The sequence below is a fragment of the Populus alba genome, chromosome 2 (genome assembly GCF_005239225.2).
Source record: "Populus alba chromosome 2, ASM523922v2, whole genome shotgun sequence".
Taxonomy (NCBI): domain Eukaryota; kingdom Viridiplantae; phylum Streptophyta; class Magnoliopsida; order Malpighiales; family Salicaceae; genus Populus; species Populus alba.
The window spans coordinates 16,097,552-16,114,782 of NC_133285.1; the positions used below are offsets into that span (position 1 = coordinate 16,097,552).

Genomic DNA, 17,231 nt, shown 5'->3' on the forward strand with positions numbered 1-17,231 from the left:
TGACAAGAAATTAATGGGTTATTCATTTGCAACATAACAAACATATCATTGTGAATCTTCTCATATAGACCTCTTGCCAAAAATTTAAAAACCTAGATCCACAATATAATTCACTCTCCACTGTTCACGTGAATAGTGAAAAGTGTATCCATTATTCATGGTCGGATCGAGTCCGACCCAAATCAAAGTGTCAGGTGTTTAGGTTTATCCTAGTGAAATAAAAAAAATCCAAAACAATTTCTCAGATATTATGTTTTATTTGAAAAACTAGTGTTTAATATTATTCAATGACACTATATAATTACATTAGAAGGAGATCGCATGAAGACATAGCATTTACAGAATTTGATCACAGGTCCAATTTTGTTCCTGTTGATATTTTACCTGATGTTGTTTCACGCTCAAGAAGCCATGAAAATTGTAGTCCTTGTCGGATGGATTTTGTATGTGATAGAATTGCAAATAGTTTAATGGAAAAATAAAAAATAATTTATATAAAGTATTGTTTATTTCAGGATGTAATAGCAGTAGTTAAATGTACAATATTTCAATTAAAAACCATCAATATTAATGTCTTTTTTAATTATTTTATAACCTCAATTTGAAAAAGCATTTTTAACGTAACATATTAAATTACTTTTTGTCCAACCTTAATTTCAACCACAGTTTTAACAAAACATATATTTTTCTAAACCAACCTCAACTAAAAGTACTTTTTATAAAACAATTTTTTTCAAACTACAACCACAACAGCTACAGCAATACCAAACACACTCAAGCCAAAAAATATTGGGTTTGACATCTTGCCAAGACCCCAAGGACTTGAGCTTAATACGTAGCTAAATCTAAGGGTGTTGGGTTTGGTGTCTTGCCAAACCGACATGCATTTGAGCTTAGCACACAGCTAAGCATAAAGGCGTTGGGTGTGACATCTCGCCAGACCCACGTGCATATAGACTCATCATGTAGTTGAGTTTAAAAATATTGAGTCTAATATCTTATTAGATTCATATGCATTTGAGCATAATACACAACTGAATCTAATAGGTATTGGGTTTGGAAGCAAACCATACTCATAATATCCAGGCTTGATATTCTATAAATCTTAGGTATGATGGGTTAAAATCCTATTTTTAGCCCCTTTTCATGACGTTATTTTTAAACAAATGAATAGTGTATAGATTTTACTTATCCATCACATAGAATGTTAGAAATTAGCCTGTATCTAGTTAAATGGTTATTTTTTTCTTCACCAATACAATTGGAGGTGGTTTTTTTCACCGTCCTTTTGACTTGAAAAATCTTCTTCTGCTGTATTGAGAGTGCATCCGTCAAGTTGGCGGCTCACACTTGAAATGCATCCATCAAGTGAACGGCTGCTCAGCCTGCTCTTATCATGGATCGTTAGCTGAAACATCAATTTCAGTTCTTGTAACAATCCCAAGCTGAATTTGATTGTTGATAAAATAGATCATGATATGATAATATTAAAAATATTATTTTAATATAAAAAATACTTTAAAAATTGACAAATCAAACTCCCAAACAATCCTTCGCTATTTCCCGTACGTAGGTGCTTACGTTAGAAATTATTCTCCGATGACCATTTGGTCTCGCCCGCACTCACTTTCTCTATTTGTGGCGGTTTCGTTTCGACTGCTTCGCCACTGTGTCAATTAACAATAGAGTTCTTAAGAACAAGAGAGATGGCAGCAGTGAAAAGGATCAAGCTGGGTTCGCAGGGTCTTGAAGTATCAGCACAGGGACTTGGATGCATGGGCATGTCTGCCTTCTACGGCCCTCCAAAGCCTGAATCGGACATGATCGCCCTCATCCACCATGCTGTCAACACCGGGGTCACTTTACTCGACACCTCTGATATCTATGGACCCCACACCAACGAAATCCTTCTGGGCAAGTCCTTGAAGGCGGGAGGATTACGAGAGAGAGTTGAATTGAAAATAACAAGGAAATGAATACAATACCTATTCCACTTAAAATCGTTAATTATATATAGAAATAACCCTTACATCAACATTAATGTTTATGGAAATATGATGGATTCGTAGTATATTTTATAAAGTATATTGCATGCAACATTAATGTTGATGTGAATAAGCATTAATCAACATTAATGATGATTGGAACAAGACAAGCTTTTGAAAGACTTTTACATGCTTAGGAGTGTAGATAAATAACTATCCTAAATTCTTGTTATTTTATGTTAAGAACTATAATATAGCCTTGTGACCTGGGATGAGGCTTATAAAGACTTCCACTTTTGGGTATATTTAGACCTGAAATGATATTAAACTCAAAGTTGTTAGGTCAGATATTTTGCCAAACCTATACACACTCAAGCTCATCATGTGGATGAAATCAAGGATGTTGGGTTAGGCATCTTTCCAGACCCATATATACTTGGGATCAATACACAGCTGAACCAAAAGTTGCTAGGTCTGGTGTTTTGCCAAGCTTGCAGGTACTTAGGCTCAGTGTGTAACTAAGTGGCCGTTTGGTATTGTAGCTATGGGTAAGTTTCACCCGCATCCATATATATCCAGACCCATATATACTTGGGATCAATACACAGATTTACTGAACCAAAAGTTTGCTTTAGGTCTGGTTAATGTTTTGCCAAAGCTTGCAGGGACTTAGGCACAAACTCATGGTGTAACTTTCTCTAATAGTGGCCGTTTGGTATTGTAGCTATGGGTAAATTGGTTCACCCGCAGCCATATATATATGCTATTTGGTTAAAGAAAAAAACACAATTTTATTTTGATAGGACCCACCATAAATTGTGCTGCAAGTTTACCAGGAGCAATAATTTATGTGCCTTGCAAAAAGTAGCTCCTCCACTGTTCACGTGAACAGTGGAGAACACTAAAGGAAAAATCTGTAGTAAACTAGAAAGGCTCTGACGAAAAGAGCAAGCCTTTCATTGAAAAGAAGAAGCAGCCCCAAGTTCATTTAATACTGATACTTTCTAGTAATATTGGATCCTTTATCAAGAGCAATGAAGAAAATCAGGAGAGGTAAAACGAGGAAAATCCAAGTAGAGGATAGCGAGCGCAGCCTACGTCCGGGACCTAATTTAGGATTTGTGGAAAAATTACCTCACAGATAGATCCAAAATCCAAAGATTCATTTGAATCGCAACAAAATATGGCTGCATTGACAAGAAATATTTTTTCATATGGGTTTATTCATTTGCAACATAACAAAATCATATCATGTGAATCTTCTCATATAGACCTCTTGCCAAAAATTTAAAAACCTAGATCCACAATATAATTCACTCTCCACTGTTCACGTGAATAGTGAAAAGTGTATCCATTATTCATGGTCGGATCGAGTCCGACCCAAACCTATAGTGTCAGGGGTGGAGGGTTTAGGTTTATCCTAGTGAAATAAAAAAAATCCAAAACAATTTCTCAGATATTATGTTTTATTGAAAATTGATTGAAAAACTAGTGTTTTAATATTAATTCAATGACACTATATAATTACATTTAGAAGGAAATCGCATGAAGACATAGCATTTACAGAATTTGATCACAGTTCAATTTTGTTCCTGTTTGATATTTTACCTGATGTTGTTTTCACGCTCAAGAAGCCATGAAAATTGTAGTCCTTGTCGGATGGATTTTGTATGTGATAAAATTGCAAATAGTTTTAATGGAACAATAAAAAATAATTTATATAAAGTATTGTTTATTTCAGGATGTAATAGCAGTAGTTAAATGTACAATATTTCAATTAAAAACCATCAATATTAATGTCTTTTTTTTAATTATTTTATAACCTCAATTTGAAAAGCATTTTTAACGTAAACATATTAAATTACTTTTTGTCCAACCTTAATTTCAACCACAGTTTTTAACAAAACATATATTTTTCTAAAACCAACCTCAACTAAAAGTACTTTTTATAAAAACAATTTTTTTTCAAACTACAACCACAACAGCTACAGCAATACCAAACACACTCAAGCCAAAAAATATTGGGTTTGACATCTTGCCAAGACCCCAAGGACTTGAGCTTAATACGTAGCTAAATCTAAGGGTGTTGGGTTTGGTGTCTTGCCAAACCGACATGCATTTGAGCTTAGCACACAACTAAGCATAAAGACGTTGGGTGTGACATCTCGCCAGACCCACGTGCATATAGACTCATCATGTAGTTGAGTTTAAAAATATTGAGTCTAATATCTTATTAGATTCATATGCATTTGAGCATAATACACAACTGAATCTAATAGGTATTGGGTTTGGAAGCAAACCATGCTCATAATATCCAGGCTTGATATTCTATAAATCTTAGGTATGATGGGTTAGAATCCTATTTTTAGCCCCTTTTCATGACGTTATTTTTAAACAAATGAATAGTGTATAGATTTTACTTATCCATCACATAGAATGTTAGAAATTAGCCTGTATCTAGTTAAATGGTTATTTTTTCTTCACCCAATACAATTGGAGGTGGTTTTTTCACCGTCCTTTTGACTTGAAAAATCTTCTTCTGCTGTATTGAGAGTGCATCCGTCCAAGTTGGCGGCTCACACTTGAAATGCGTCCATCAAGTGAACGGCTGCTCAGCCTGCTCTTATCATGGATCGTTAGCTGAAACATCAATTTCAGTTCTTGTAACAATCCCAAGCTGAATTTGATTGTTGATAAAATAGATCATGATATGATAATATTAAAAATATTATTTTAATATAAAAAACACTTTAAAAATTTACAAATCAAACTCCCAAACAATCCTTCGCTATTTCCCGTACGTAGGTGCTTACGTTAGAAATTATTCTCCGATGACCATATGGTCTCGCCCGCGCGCCCGCACTCACTTTCTCTATTTGTGGCGGTTTCGCTTCGACTGCTTCGCCACTGTGTCAATTAACAATAGAGTTCTTAAGAACAAGAGAGATGGCAGCACTGAAAAGGATCAAGCTGAGGTCACAGGGTCTTGAAGTATCAGCACAGGGACTTGGATGCTTGGGCATGTCTGCCGACTACGGCCTTCCAAAGCCTGAATCGGACATGATCGCCCTCATCCACCACGCCGTCAACACCGGGGTCACTTTACTCGACACCGCCGATGTCTATGGACCCCACACCAACGAAATCCTTCTGGGCAAGGCCTTGAAGGCGGGAGGATTACGACAGAGAGTTGAATTGAAAATAACAAGGAAATGAATACAATACCTATTCCACTTAAAATCGTTAATTATATATAGAAAAAAACCTTATTGTAGCTGTGAGACAATTCATCATAGATTAGCACAATAAATTTTCTTTTTTTTTCCTTCTCCACACAAACCAAAAGCTTAGCTAGTAGGGGTAGAATTTTCTTTTCCAATGGATCTATTAGGCATTACAAAATTGGTCAGGAACAAATTAATTGATACATTTTTTTTTTTGCATTGTTAAATTACTTTATCTTTTTATTATTATTTACATAGTAAAACTATCATTACACCTTTTCAGAGAAAATAAACATTAAACTAGCATATCGGGGCTTTTTTATATTTTTAGTTTTTTGAACAGTGAAGTCACAAAATTACCCTAAAAAAAAAACATCATACGCCTGGTTTCAAGGGTATTTTTGGTTTTTACTTATGTTTTTTTTATTTTGTTATTTATGGGTTGGCCTAAGAACTGTTTAGTCATTTTGAAAAATTAAATATTATTAGAAAAAAACTTGTTGACGTGTTAGTGCATGACAATTCCCATGAGAGGCCCATGTAAGGCCTTTTGGTTACCAAATTTCACCATATAGGCCAACATTAGGAGAGGCGCATCGTCCTCTTTTTGGTAGTGTGGTGTATGCTTGTGGCGGAGGCACGGATGGCTTATAGCATATCTGTTTTCTCCCTCTCTTTTATCTCTCTCCGCTAAAAATTCATGTCAGCCCATCCAAAAAACAGTTATGTCCTCCATTTTGGGATTCTATCAATCTTGGCTCTCATTATTTCAATTATTATTTGTTTTGCTTTTAATGCTTTTTGGGTTTTAGATTATTTTTTTCAATTTTATCCTTGAGAATTTTATTTAATTGATTTTTTATATCTAATTTGGTCCTTATTAATTTGATTACTCTTTTTTGGTGTTTTATCCTTTTCTTGATTTATTAGTTTTTCAATTTCATCCTTGATCATTTTATTGCATTTATTTTTTTATCCAATGTTGGTCCTTTTTTTTATTGCTATTTTCTTATTCTTTTCTTATTTATCATTTTTTTTTAATTTTATCTCTCAACATCTTATTTTATTTAGGCTTTTTTAATCTAATTTGGATTCTCATTCTTTTTATTACTATTTTCTTATCCTCTTCTTAATTTAACTTTTTTTTTCAATTTAGTCTCTAATTATTTTTTATTTAGTTTTTATACTAGATTTAGTCTGCATTGCTTGGATTTGAGATTATTTTGTAATTGGATATTCTACTCTTTTTTTTTTTTTTTTTTGCCTTTCTCATGAACTAGGTATGATAAGTTCATTTTTTTTGTCATTTTGTTATAGATTGATTTTTTTTTTCTCAAATTCATCATTTGAAATTTGGGTTATTGGGCCTTGAACTTTGTTACTAGTCCCATTTTTTTTAGGTTATTCTAATCTCTATCTCAAGTAACAATTTAGTCGAGTGAACTCGGGTTGATTCAAGTTTTTTTCCTTGATTTTTTTTAATTGATTTTTTTTTGCAAATTCATTCTTTGACATTAGATTATTGGGTCTTGAGCTTTTATGATTTGCTTTGCCTTTTGTTTTGTGGAAAGTGTGGATTAGTCAAGTTAACCCGAGTTATCTTATTTTATTTTTCAAAGTTTTTTTTTTTATTTAGCTTTGGTGTTTTTTACTAGGTTCTTCTTTTTAAAGTCTAATTCTTTTTATCTCGATCTCATATTGTGAGTGGTTGGTTAATTAAGTTAACTTGAGTTGACTCAGGTTTTTTTTTTCTCGACCTTTTTAAAAAATGATTTTTTTCTTAATTTCATCATTTGATATTAGATTATTAGCCCTCAATTTTTGTCATTATTTTTTGTTTTTCTTTATGTGAGGTTATCTTGAGTGTAGGTTTGTCAAATTAACCCATTTTAGCTCGAGTTTGTTTTTCAACGTATTTTTTATTGAACTTCGGTACTTTTTGTTAGTTCTTTTTTTTAGAGTCTAATTTTTTTTTCCTCGATCTCATATCATAGGTGGTTGATTTGTCAAATTATCCTTAGTTGACAAAGGTTTTTTTTCTTCAGAACCATTTTTTTAAATTTGATTTTTTTTTTCATCATTTGACATTACGCTATTAGGTACCCGTTTGGCACTGCGGTAGTGGCAACAGCTTAAAAAAAAAAAGCTGAATCAAAGTGTTTGGTTAATCCAAACTTCACATTTTTTTACATGGGTCCCACCTAATAACTGAGGTCGAACCTCAGCTCATGAGAAGTAGATTTTATCTGCTTCTCCTGCGTTCTTCTCCTGCGATCCTACCTATGTCTTCTCATGTGGAGAATGAACTCTCCACTGTCCACTTAAGTGAACAGTGGAGAGTAATTTCACTCTCCACTATTCACATGAACAGTGGATACCGAACCTGGTCCAAAACTATAAAAATGTATTGAACAGGGTCAAACTCAGTAAAAAAAAGATATTAATTTTTTAAAAAAAAATATTTTTTTTATTTTTAATTGTGTTTTATTTCAAAAAACTAGTGTTTCATATTATCCAATAACACTATATAAATTAGAAGAAGATCGCTTGATGACGTAATATTTGTAGAATTTGATCACAATCCAATTTTATTTCTGATGATATTTTACCTGATGTTGTTGCGCGCTTACAAAACCAATGAAACTGTAGTCCTTATCAGATGTATTTTATACGTGATGAAATTGTAAATGGTTTAATGAAACAACACAAAATATTTTATATAAAGTATTATTTATTTTATGATAGTTAAATTTACAATATTTAAATTAAAAACAATATATATATTAATTATTTTATAACCTCAATTTGAAAAACATTTTTTTAACCAAACACATTAAACTACTGTTTACTCAACCTCAGTTTCAACCACAGTTTTAACCAAACAAATATTTTTCCGAACCAACCTCAACTAAAAGTACTTTTTATAAAACAACTTTTTTCAAACCACAACCACAACAGCAACCGCAATACCAAACACACCCAGGTCTTGAGTTTTGTGATTTTTTTTCCTTTATCTTTTTAAGAGGTCTAACTCGATCTCATATCATGGGTTGTGTGTAGTTAAGTTAACTCAGATTGTCGTAGGTTAACATCACCTTGACATTATTTTAATGTGAGGAAAATTTTGATTCAACTCGTGGCGTAACGCAAGCAACCTATCTAGTTATCCTTTTGATGAGATCCTATAAAATTCACGTAGCTTAGGAGCAAGGCTTATATTTTGGATAATCAGTTAATCTCTTGGTTCTAGCTATTTGATCCATTCTTCCTGGCTAATACCTTGTACTTAATGCCTGATAGGCCAAGATGGTTGGTAGCTAGTACCTGCAAAAGATCTTTTTTTATATATATAGAATTGAGGACTCTCAGATGCTTAAATAAATATCGTTTTAGAAAGATAAAGTGCAATGATATTTTAGAGAAATAAACTCTGAAAATATATATGCTAAAAATTTTGAGAATTAAGAGATTATGAACCTGGAGCTTGAAGGATTCGTGAGGTATTTATAGCTTATGAATCTTGTCCTTTAATGGAAAGGAGGGGCTAAAGAGTCATTTCATCTCCGTGATATTTTGAGTTATATTTCACCTAAAATAATACTTATTGGATCCATATAAAATATTGAGGGACATGTTTGGGCTTGAAAAATGATTGAGAGAGTGTTGGCTTAGGTGAGTTACCTAAGCTTGTTAAGGGTGAAAAATGGGCCCAGGCACATTGCCCGGAGGCCATGGTCATTAGGTCCAGGCAACACCTGAGCCCATTCTTTATGGTTCGTTGGGGTTTTGAACCTGTTAAATCTGGGTTCATCAATAGCCCTTCAAGTCTTTATGATATTGATACTCAAACACTTGTAAAAATACTCAGTTACCATGACAAGTTCATAAAATTCTCTTTATATGAAAAGAGGGGTAGAAACCCCGGGTAATATACTAGAGAGCCCATGTGTATGGGCATGTACTACGGTTGAAAAAACAATTCTAAGTATATAGAAGGAAACCATGAAGGAATCTATACTTAGAAAAATTTTCTAATAGGTGAAGAAACCCATAGAAAAGGAGCTTGTGTTTAGAAGAATTTCTAAATAGTTTAGAGGAATCCATTAAAGGAACTCATTGGAAAGATCTATTGGATGAACTCATTAGAAGAGCTTATCGGAGGAACCCATTTGAGAAACTCATTGAAAGAACTTATTAGAGGAACCTATTGGGGGTAGAGTCCAACTTAGAAAATTTATAAGTGAATGAGGAGAACCTATGAGAGGTGGTGCTATTTCACCAAAGAGACCAAGTTCATCTATTGGAGAGTGATGTTATTGTACTAAGAAGACCTCATACCCATCCATTGAAAAGTAATGTTATTGCACTAAAGAAACCTCATACCCATACATTGGAGAGTGGTGTTATTGCACTAGAAGGACCTTTGGTCAATCTCTTAGATAATGATGTTATTACACTAAAAAAACCTTTGGTCGATCCATTGAAGAGTGGTGTTATTGCATTAGGGTCACCAAGTTCATCCCTTGAAGAGTGATGATATTGCACTAGAGAGCCATATACTCATCCTTTAAATAGTGATGATAATACATTAGAAAAACCTCATAACCATTATTTACAGAGTAGTGTTATAGCATTAGAGAGGCTTCATATTCATCCCTTCTAATGAAAATTGTGCAATTGATCTAGAAAGGCTTCAGATCCATCCCTTCCAAAGATTGTGCAATCATATTAAGGAGGCTTTATGTTAATCCCTTCCAAAGAGAATTATACAATCACACTAGAGAGACGTAGATTCATTCTTTTCAAAGGGAATTATGCAATCACACTAGTAGGTGAAACTCGCCTTTTGTGTATCATCAGATCCCTCTAAGTCTCATTGACACCTTTTGGCATGTATAAGCCACCATAAAAGTTATTTATGGGCGTAGCCTTAGGGTATAGTCGTGGGTCGTAGACATAGCCGTAGATGTAGCCACAGGCGTAGTTGTTAGCATAGCCATAGATGTATTCGTGGGCATAGTCGTAGACATAACCGTGAGCATTACCAAGGATGTAACTGCTTGTGTAGCCATGTGGGGGCATAATTGTGGGCATAAATTCTACAAGGGCATAACTACTAGGATGTCATTGGCGCAGCCGTAGACACGATCACTAACACTAGCCACTAGAAGGGCTTTTGAGAAATATGAATAAACTGGCTTTTTATTTAGTTTCCACAAATGGTGTCAATGATGAGGTCCTAAAAAAATCCATGTAGCTTAGAAGCATGACTTATATATTGGATAATCAATTCATTTCTTGGTTCTAGCAATCCAATCAATTCTCTCTAGCCAAGGTGATTGGTAGCTTCCACCTCGTGCCTGGTAAGTCAGGATGACTAGTGGCTAGTACTTTCAAAAAGTTTTTTTTTTTATAAAATTAAAGACTTTCATATGCTTAAGTAAATATCTTTTTAGAGAAAGAAAGTGCAATTATATTTTAAAGAGATAGATTCTAAAATATGTATTCTAAAAATATTGAGAATGAAGAGATTATGATCTTGGAACTCGAAGGATTCATGGGGTATTTATAGCTTATGTCTTATTATTTTATAGAGAAAAATGGTTGAATTATTTCATCCTTAAAATATTTTGAATTATATTTTACTCAAAATAATATGTATTGGATTAATATAAAATATTAAGAAATCTACATGGAGTCCTGAAAAATTATCAAAGAACTGTTGGGCTCAAACAAGTTGCCTAAACCATTTGGAGCAGAAAATTAATCTAGATACATTTCCTGAAGCTCATAGTCATTGGGGATTTTAAGCTAGTTAAATTTAAATTTATCACCTCCAATAAACTTTAAAGAAGTGTGATGCTTCAGTTTCGTTCTAGAGGTATAGAATTAGTTTTGCTAATGGGTATAGAATGTATGGTTAAAGGGTTCTCTTTTCTTTACGCAAGAATTAGTTTTGCTAATGGGTATAGAATTAGTTTTGCTAATGGGTATAGAATGTATGGTTAAAGGGTTCTCTTTTCTTTACGCAAACAATTGGTAGTACTTCTTTTCACTCATGCTAGGGGTGATATTTTTAACCATTTGTTTTGACTTGAAAAAACTTCATTTGCTCTGCCTTGCAATTGCATTTGTACAAGCACTTGTTTATTTTTATGTTTTAAAAATATTTTTGATGTTTTTAATTTTTTTTTATATTTTTAAATTATTTTAATATATAAATATTAAAAATAATCGCTAAAATAGTTACTACTGCATTAGGATTTTGAGCCCGTTTGGCATTGCTGCCAAACCGGTGTTTTGACAAAATTTAATTTTTTTTTTTGCTAAAATTGAGTTACGGTTGTACTTTTTGGATCGTTTTGATGTGCTGATATCAAAAATGATTTTTAAAAAATGAAAAAATATCATTTGCATGTATTTCGGCACGAAAAGCTATTTGAAAAGCAACCGCTACCACACTGCTAAACACGCTCTTTATCATATGTGGTATGTGACATAGTCATGGGTATAACCAAAAACATAATTGCTATAATGTCATTGCAATAATTGTAAATAATGAATGACATAGCCGCCACCACGTTAGGATTTTTTCAGCCGTTAAAAATGCTTTTGAGATAATCTAACTTTTTGTTGAGTTGTCATAAATAGTACCAGGTAGTGGGGGTGGCTCCCGCTAACATTAATTTTTTTGGCATAAAAAATATTAATATTTAAAAGTGTTAATTTTATCTGTAAAATGAGAATTCAGATTCTTAAGACTATCTACAACGCTTAATCTAATATTAATATTTTTAATATTAATAATAATATTAAATTTGTTAGATCCAAATTCTTATAATTTTTTATACTTTTAAATTAAATTTACGGTTTTTCTTTGATAATAATAATTTTTTTAAAAAAACATTATTAAATATAATAATAATCATAACAATAATAATAACAATAAGAATAAAAATAAAAACTAATAATTATAAACTTGGATTTGGCTTCCCGACCCAAGTTTCTAAAATCTGTTAATCTAATAAAAAAAATAAAAATAACAATATTTATAATAATAAAAATAACAATAATAATAATAATGTTAAATTTATTTAATCTAAGTTCTTATAATTTTTAATTTTTTCAAATAAAATTTTATGATTTTTCTACAATAATAATAATATTTTTTTAAAAAAATTAATAATAATAAAAATATTAATAATAAAAATAACACTAATAATTATAATTATAATAAAAACAACAACAACAACAATAATTTTTAATTTTACTTTTTAAATCAAATCTATTCATACTAACCGCTGTTCATATAATGGAGCGTAAGCTCAAACATCATTTGAGTTACGTTGATGCTTACGTTAGAAATTGTTCTTGGATGCTCAAACATCATTCACTTCCTCTATTTATGGCAGTTTCCTTTTACTTGCTAGGCTGAGCCGAGAACTCGTACACACACTGAGTCCGTCATTCTTGAGAAGCAATTAAACAAGAACAAAGAGAGATGGCAACACTGAAAAGGATCAAGCTGGGGTCACAGGGTCTTGAAGTATCAGCACAGGGACTTGGATGCTTGGGCATGTCTGCCGACTACGGCCTTCCAAAGCCTGAATCGGACATGATCGCCCTCATCCACCACGCCGTCAACACCGGGGTCACTTTACTCGACACCGCCGATGTCTATGGACCCCACACCAACGAAATCCTTCTGGGCAAGGCCTTGAAGGCGGGAGGATTACGACAGAGAGTTGAATTGGCCACCAAATTTGGCCTCAGCATTAAGGATGGCACTTTTGAGGTTCGAGGGGATCCTGCTTATGTGAGAGCTGCTTGCGAGGCCAGCTTGAAACGCCTTCAACTTGAGTCCATTGATCTTTATTACCAACATCGCATTGATACCAGCGTTCCTATTGAAGCTACGGTATTTCTCTTTAATTGTTTTTGTTTCTGAATATTGTTCTGATTAATCTTGATCGTTCGATGGCGATGATGATAGTGGCAGAGTTAGGATTTTTTAAATGAGGGGACAAATTACTAATAAATATTTGATATTATATATTAAAATTACATGTGTTATATATAGAAATTAATTTGAAATATGTAAGTTAAGTAAAATTAATTTAAGAATACTTTTAAAATAAAAAACTTACATTATAATTGTTCTCTTCAAGATTTAATATTTTAAAAATGTTTCATAATGATTTTATTTTTAATCTCATTAAAAATATCTTTCTCAATATATACAACAAATTTTCATTTATTTATTTTAAATTTTTCAAGGATTAGAAAAGTTCTTGGCAACAATTTTATGCTGATATATTGTATATAACATCTAAAATCATAGCTTAAAAGGATTGTCACAAATTAATGTTGCTCTTGCTAGCTTGTTGTCTTGTACAAGTGAATTAAATATAAATATTAAATATATTTTTTAATTTATTTATTATATTCTTAATTTTTTTAGTTGTTATGTACTTCATTTTTAATTATTAGTAAATTTATTATCACCATTTTTCATATAAAATTCATAATAAAATACTTATCAATTCATCAAAATTCATTTCATTTCATATCTATTAGCATATAATATTATCCATACACATTAATTCAACAAACCCATAAATTATTATAAATCCCTAATATTTTCAATAACTAATTATAAAAAAATAAAACTAAAATTATATAAGGAAACAAATAGAAAAATAACATAGCTTTATATTAGTTTTGATTAACTCTTTTTTTATTATATTATGTTTGATTTAGCTATTAAATCTCTATATTTAATTTAATTTAAATGTTGATTTATCTACTATTAATTTATATAAATTATTTAAAAAAGTAACATAGTGTTATACCATGAAATAATTAAAGTGGATCGATAGTAGCATTGTTTAATCGGACTATCAAAAAAAGAACTAAGAGCATTCATCCTTGTGTTTTTACCTTGCCATTAAATGCTTCTCTTGTTGTGGAGGGTTGCTAATTAGAAGGGGAAGGGGCAATTGCCCCACTTGGCCCGTACGTGGCTCCGCCATTGATGATATGATAGCTAGAGAATTTTCTCTTACTTGATGATATATTTTCCCGAATCTGTAACACGAATATCCAAAAATCCTAAAACTTCAGCATAAACCCACTATAGCTATAGATTAGACACGGTACTGATGATACCGTCATGCTTATTATGTGCATTGACATCTTGCAATGGTCTCTTTCTTAGCTGGATTCTGACAATGCTACTATTGGGTACTGTCCCTGCATTCTAGCTGAAAAATGTCTTGCAGTTGTGTACTCGTAACTCTTTTCTTTGCTAGATGGGGGAACTCAAGAAACTAGTTGAAGAAGGTAAAATAAAGTATATAGGTCTGTCTGAGGCCTCTGCTTCAACAATCAGACGAGCTCACGCTGTTCATCCGATCACAGCCGTGCAGTTGGAGTGGTCACTGTGGTCAAGAGATGTGGAGGAAGAGATTGTTCCTACCTGCAGGTGAGGCATTGATGAGAAAAACTAATTTCCTTTGGAGATCAAAATAACCCAAACCTTAGGCTGTTTATGGGATGCCTTAGATATCCAGATTCTGATCTTATCATTCTAATGGTTCAGAGAACTTGGCATTGGGATTGTTGCTTACAGTCCTCTAGGACGGGGATTCCTTTCCTCCGGGCCGAAGTTGGTTGAGAGCCTTATAGATGGTGACTTCAGAAAGGTAGGTTCTTTTCTTTTTTAACATAGAGTTTGTGATCTGTGTAATACATGTCCAGTAAATAACCAATTGTACAAGCATAATCTTTTACAGTTTGGAAAGGAAGTAATGTCACAAATAACATTTTCTCCTTTGACAGTTATATGCGTTACATAATAATATAAAACCGTTCTTGAAAACTCATCTAATAACTTAAACTTTTAAGTAACAAGTTTTTGATAATATATTGATTAGCTTAGATGTCTCAAAACATAGTCTCTTCCATCTTATGGAGTGGTTTGGTGGTCTAAACTCCATTGAAGAAACTTGCACAAAGTAAAAGTTTAGCTTTGAGATCATTATATTTTACCTAGCAGTTCCTTCAGATTTGCATTATTCCTACTAATATGCTATACACTTGGATTGCTTAAAGATTCAATCAAATAAAACACAGATTTACAGGATCTCCTTGTATTAGACAGGTGGCTTTAGTTTGTCCCATGCATGTCCAAACAAAAAGCTGTGCATACTTAATGTTTTGCTTAAATCGTTCTCTCTGATATTCAATCTTCAGTACTTTTGAATTCCTAAAATCTGCTCACTCGCCTTGTACATGGGAATTTGGCATGCTTGCACCCATAAAAAACTGCGTTGTATACAATATAATATGATGGTTTACGTTTAGTACTAGGAAGTTTTGTTATGGCAAGAAGGACATGTTGCATAAACTATATCTATGATGCTTTCTTCTTGATGAGTTTTGTCAGGCTTAGCTGCTGAAATTACCTAGTGTTTCAATTGTCTCAGCGTTTGCCTAGGTTCCAACCTGAAAATCTTGAACACAATACACAACTATTTGAGCGGGTTAAGGAAATCGCAGCAAGGAAACAGTGCACTTCATCGCAGCTGGCGTTGGCCTGGGTACACCACCAGGGTGATGATGTATGTCCTATTCCTGGAACCACCAAGATCGAAAACTTCAACCAGAATGTTGGAGCTCTGTCTGTCAAACTAACGCCAGAAGAAATGGCTGAACTCGAATCAATAGCTTCTTCAGATGCTGTAAGGGGAGATCGGTATGGCGATGACCTGTCTACATTCAAGGATTCAGATACTCCACCTCTTTCATCATGGAAAGCTGTATAGAAGGCATGCTGCCATGCCATGCTGTCCTGCTTCTACTCGTGTATTTCAGCTCCCTTCGAAGTTTTCTAAAATTGTGAGAGTTTGTACACTATCTGAACTTCTGAAGAGAATAAGAGTTTGTACACCATCTGAACTTCTGAAGATAATAAATGTTTTCGTAATCTAAAATTATTGCAACTTTCTTTTAGCTTTGCTATAAAAAAATGGTGTTCCTTAGTTTGTCCTCGTAGAAATTTCTAATTGTTGAGAGTGATCAGAACCTGTGTGTTATACCTGTCATACTCGATTTAAAGACTTACCTAGAAAATAGTTGTCCTCATTTATTAATTTTTTTATTGAATCAGAAGGCTAGGTTTGAATGAGATTTAGCGAGATTAAATGGATTATTAAAAATCTAGTCGGATTTAACAACTATATTTTATGCTAAAAACTTGGCTCTCGTTTGTGATCATGCACTCATTGAAGGTTGTATATAGTCTAACATTTGCATGTCAATGGTTGTTTGCGTTGGGATTTCAAAGTGTGTCCAAAAGAGAGTCATGTCATTGCCTTGACTTGTTAGTTTAAGATATTATGTTCTCATATAATAATATTATTATATTTATGTAAATATATATTTGTTATTAATAAAAAGTTAATTTATCACTAATATTTATATAATATTAGATTAATAAATTTAATATTTGATTTATGAATCTAGAATAAAGATAATGTTTATGCTAAAAAATATTTTGCAAATAAATTATAAAGTTGTTATAATTATGAGATTACTCTAACATGAAAGCATTGATCTTAAAATGTTTATGGTCGAGATGCTCTCTTACCTATTATGTTTTTTTTTTTTTTTTTTTTTTTTTTTTTTTTATTGTGAAAGGAAGTGGTTGTTCTCATAAGCTGAGTTACAAGGGATACCTAAAACTAATATATAGATAGTTATCATAGGATATATATACTAACTTGACCCGCATGAGGATTCTATATGAAGAGATTATATATGTCTATGGAAAGGCTCATGATTAGTACTTAAAATTGTATTTTTATCAAGGTTTTATATCATTATTTTGTACTTGAAATATCAATAACTCCTTAACTAAAGCATGTTTTATAATAACATAACTAATAATATAAGATACCTTTAATTTATAGTAAATATTCATTTTAAATGCAGGCCTATCACATAAATGAAAGGATTGATT

General features: G+C 32.4%; 1 protein-coding gene across 1 annotated transcript; it reads left to right on the forward strand.

Moving 5' to 3' along the window:
* Nucleotides 1–12,559: 12,559 nt before the first annotated feature.
* On the forward strand, nucleotides 12,560–16,203 carry LOC118043926 (probable aldo-keto reductase 2). The gene is made up of 4 exons (XM_035052047.2): nucleotides 12,560–13,127; nucleotides 14,521–14,693; nucleotides 14,811–14,913; nucleotides 15,697–16,203. The coding sequence occupies exons 1-4, from the start codon at nucleotides 12,711–12,713 to the stop codon at nucleotides 16,033–16,035; spliced, it is 1,032 nt and encodes a 343-aa protein (XP_034907938.1). The 5' UTR covers nucleotides 12,560–12,710; the 3' UTR covers nucleotides 16,036–16,203.
* Nucleotides 16,204–17,231: the final 1,028 nt, after the last annotated feature.

What these genes read in the sequence shown, in the direction of transcription:
- LOC118043926 (XM_035052047.2), top strand. Translation starts at nt 12,711, where the DNA reads ATGGCAACACTGAAAAGGATCAAGCTGGGGTCACAGGGTCTTGAAGTA. An exon ending in GCGTTCCTATTGAAGCTACG is followed by an intron (nt 13,128 to 14,520) that starts GTATTTCTCTTT and finishes TTTCTTTGCTAG; the next exon opens with ATGGGGGAACTCAAGAAACT. An exon ending in GAGATTGTTCCTACCTGCAG is followed by an intron (nt 14,694 to 14,810) that starts GTGAGGCATTGA and finishes CTAATGGTTCAG; the next exon opens with AGAACTTGGCATTGGGATTG.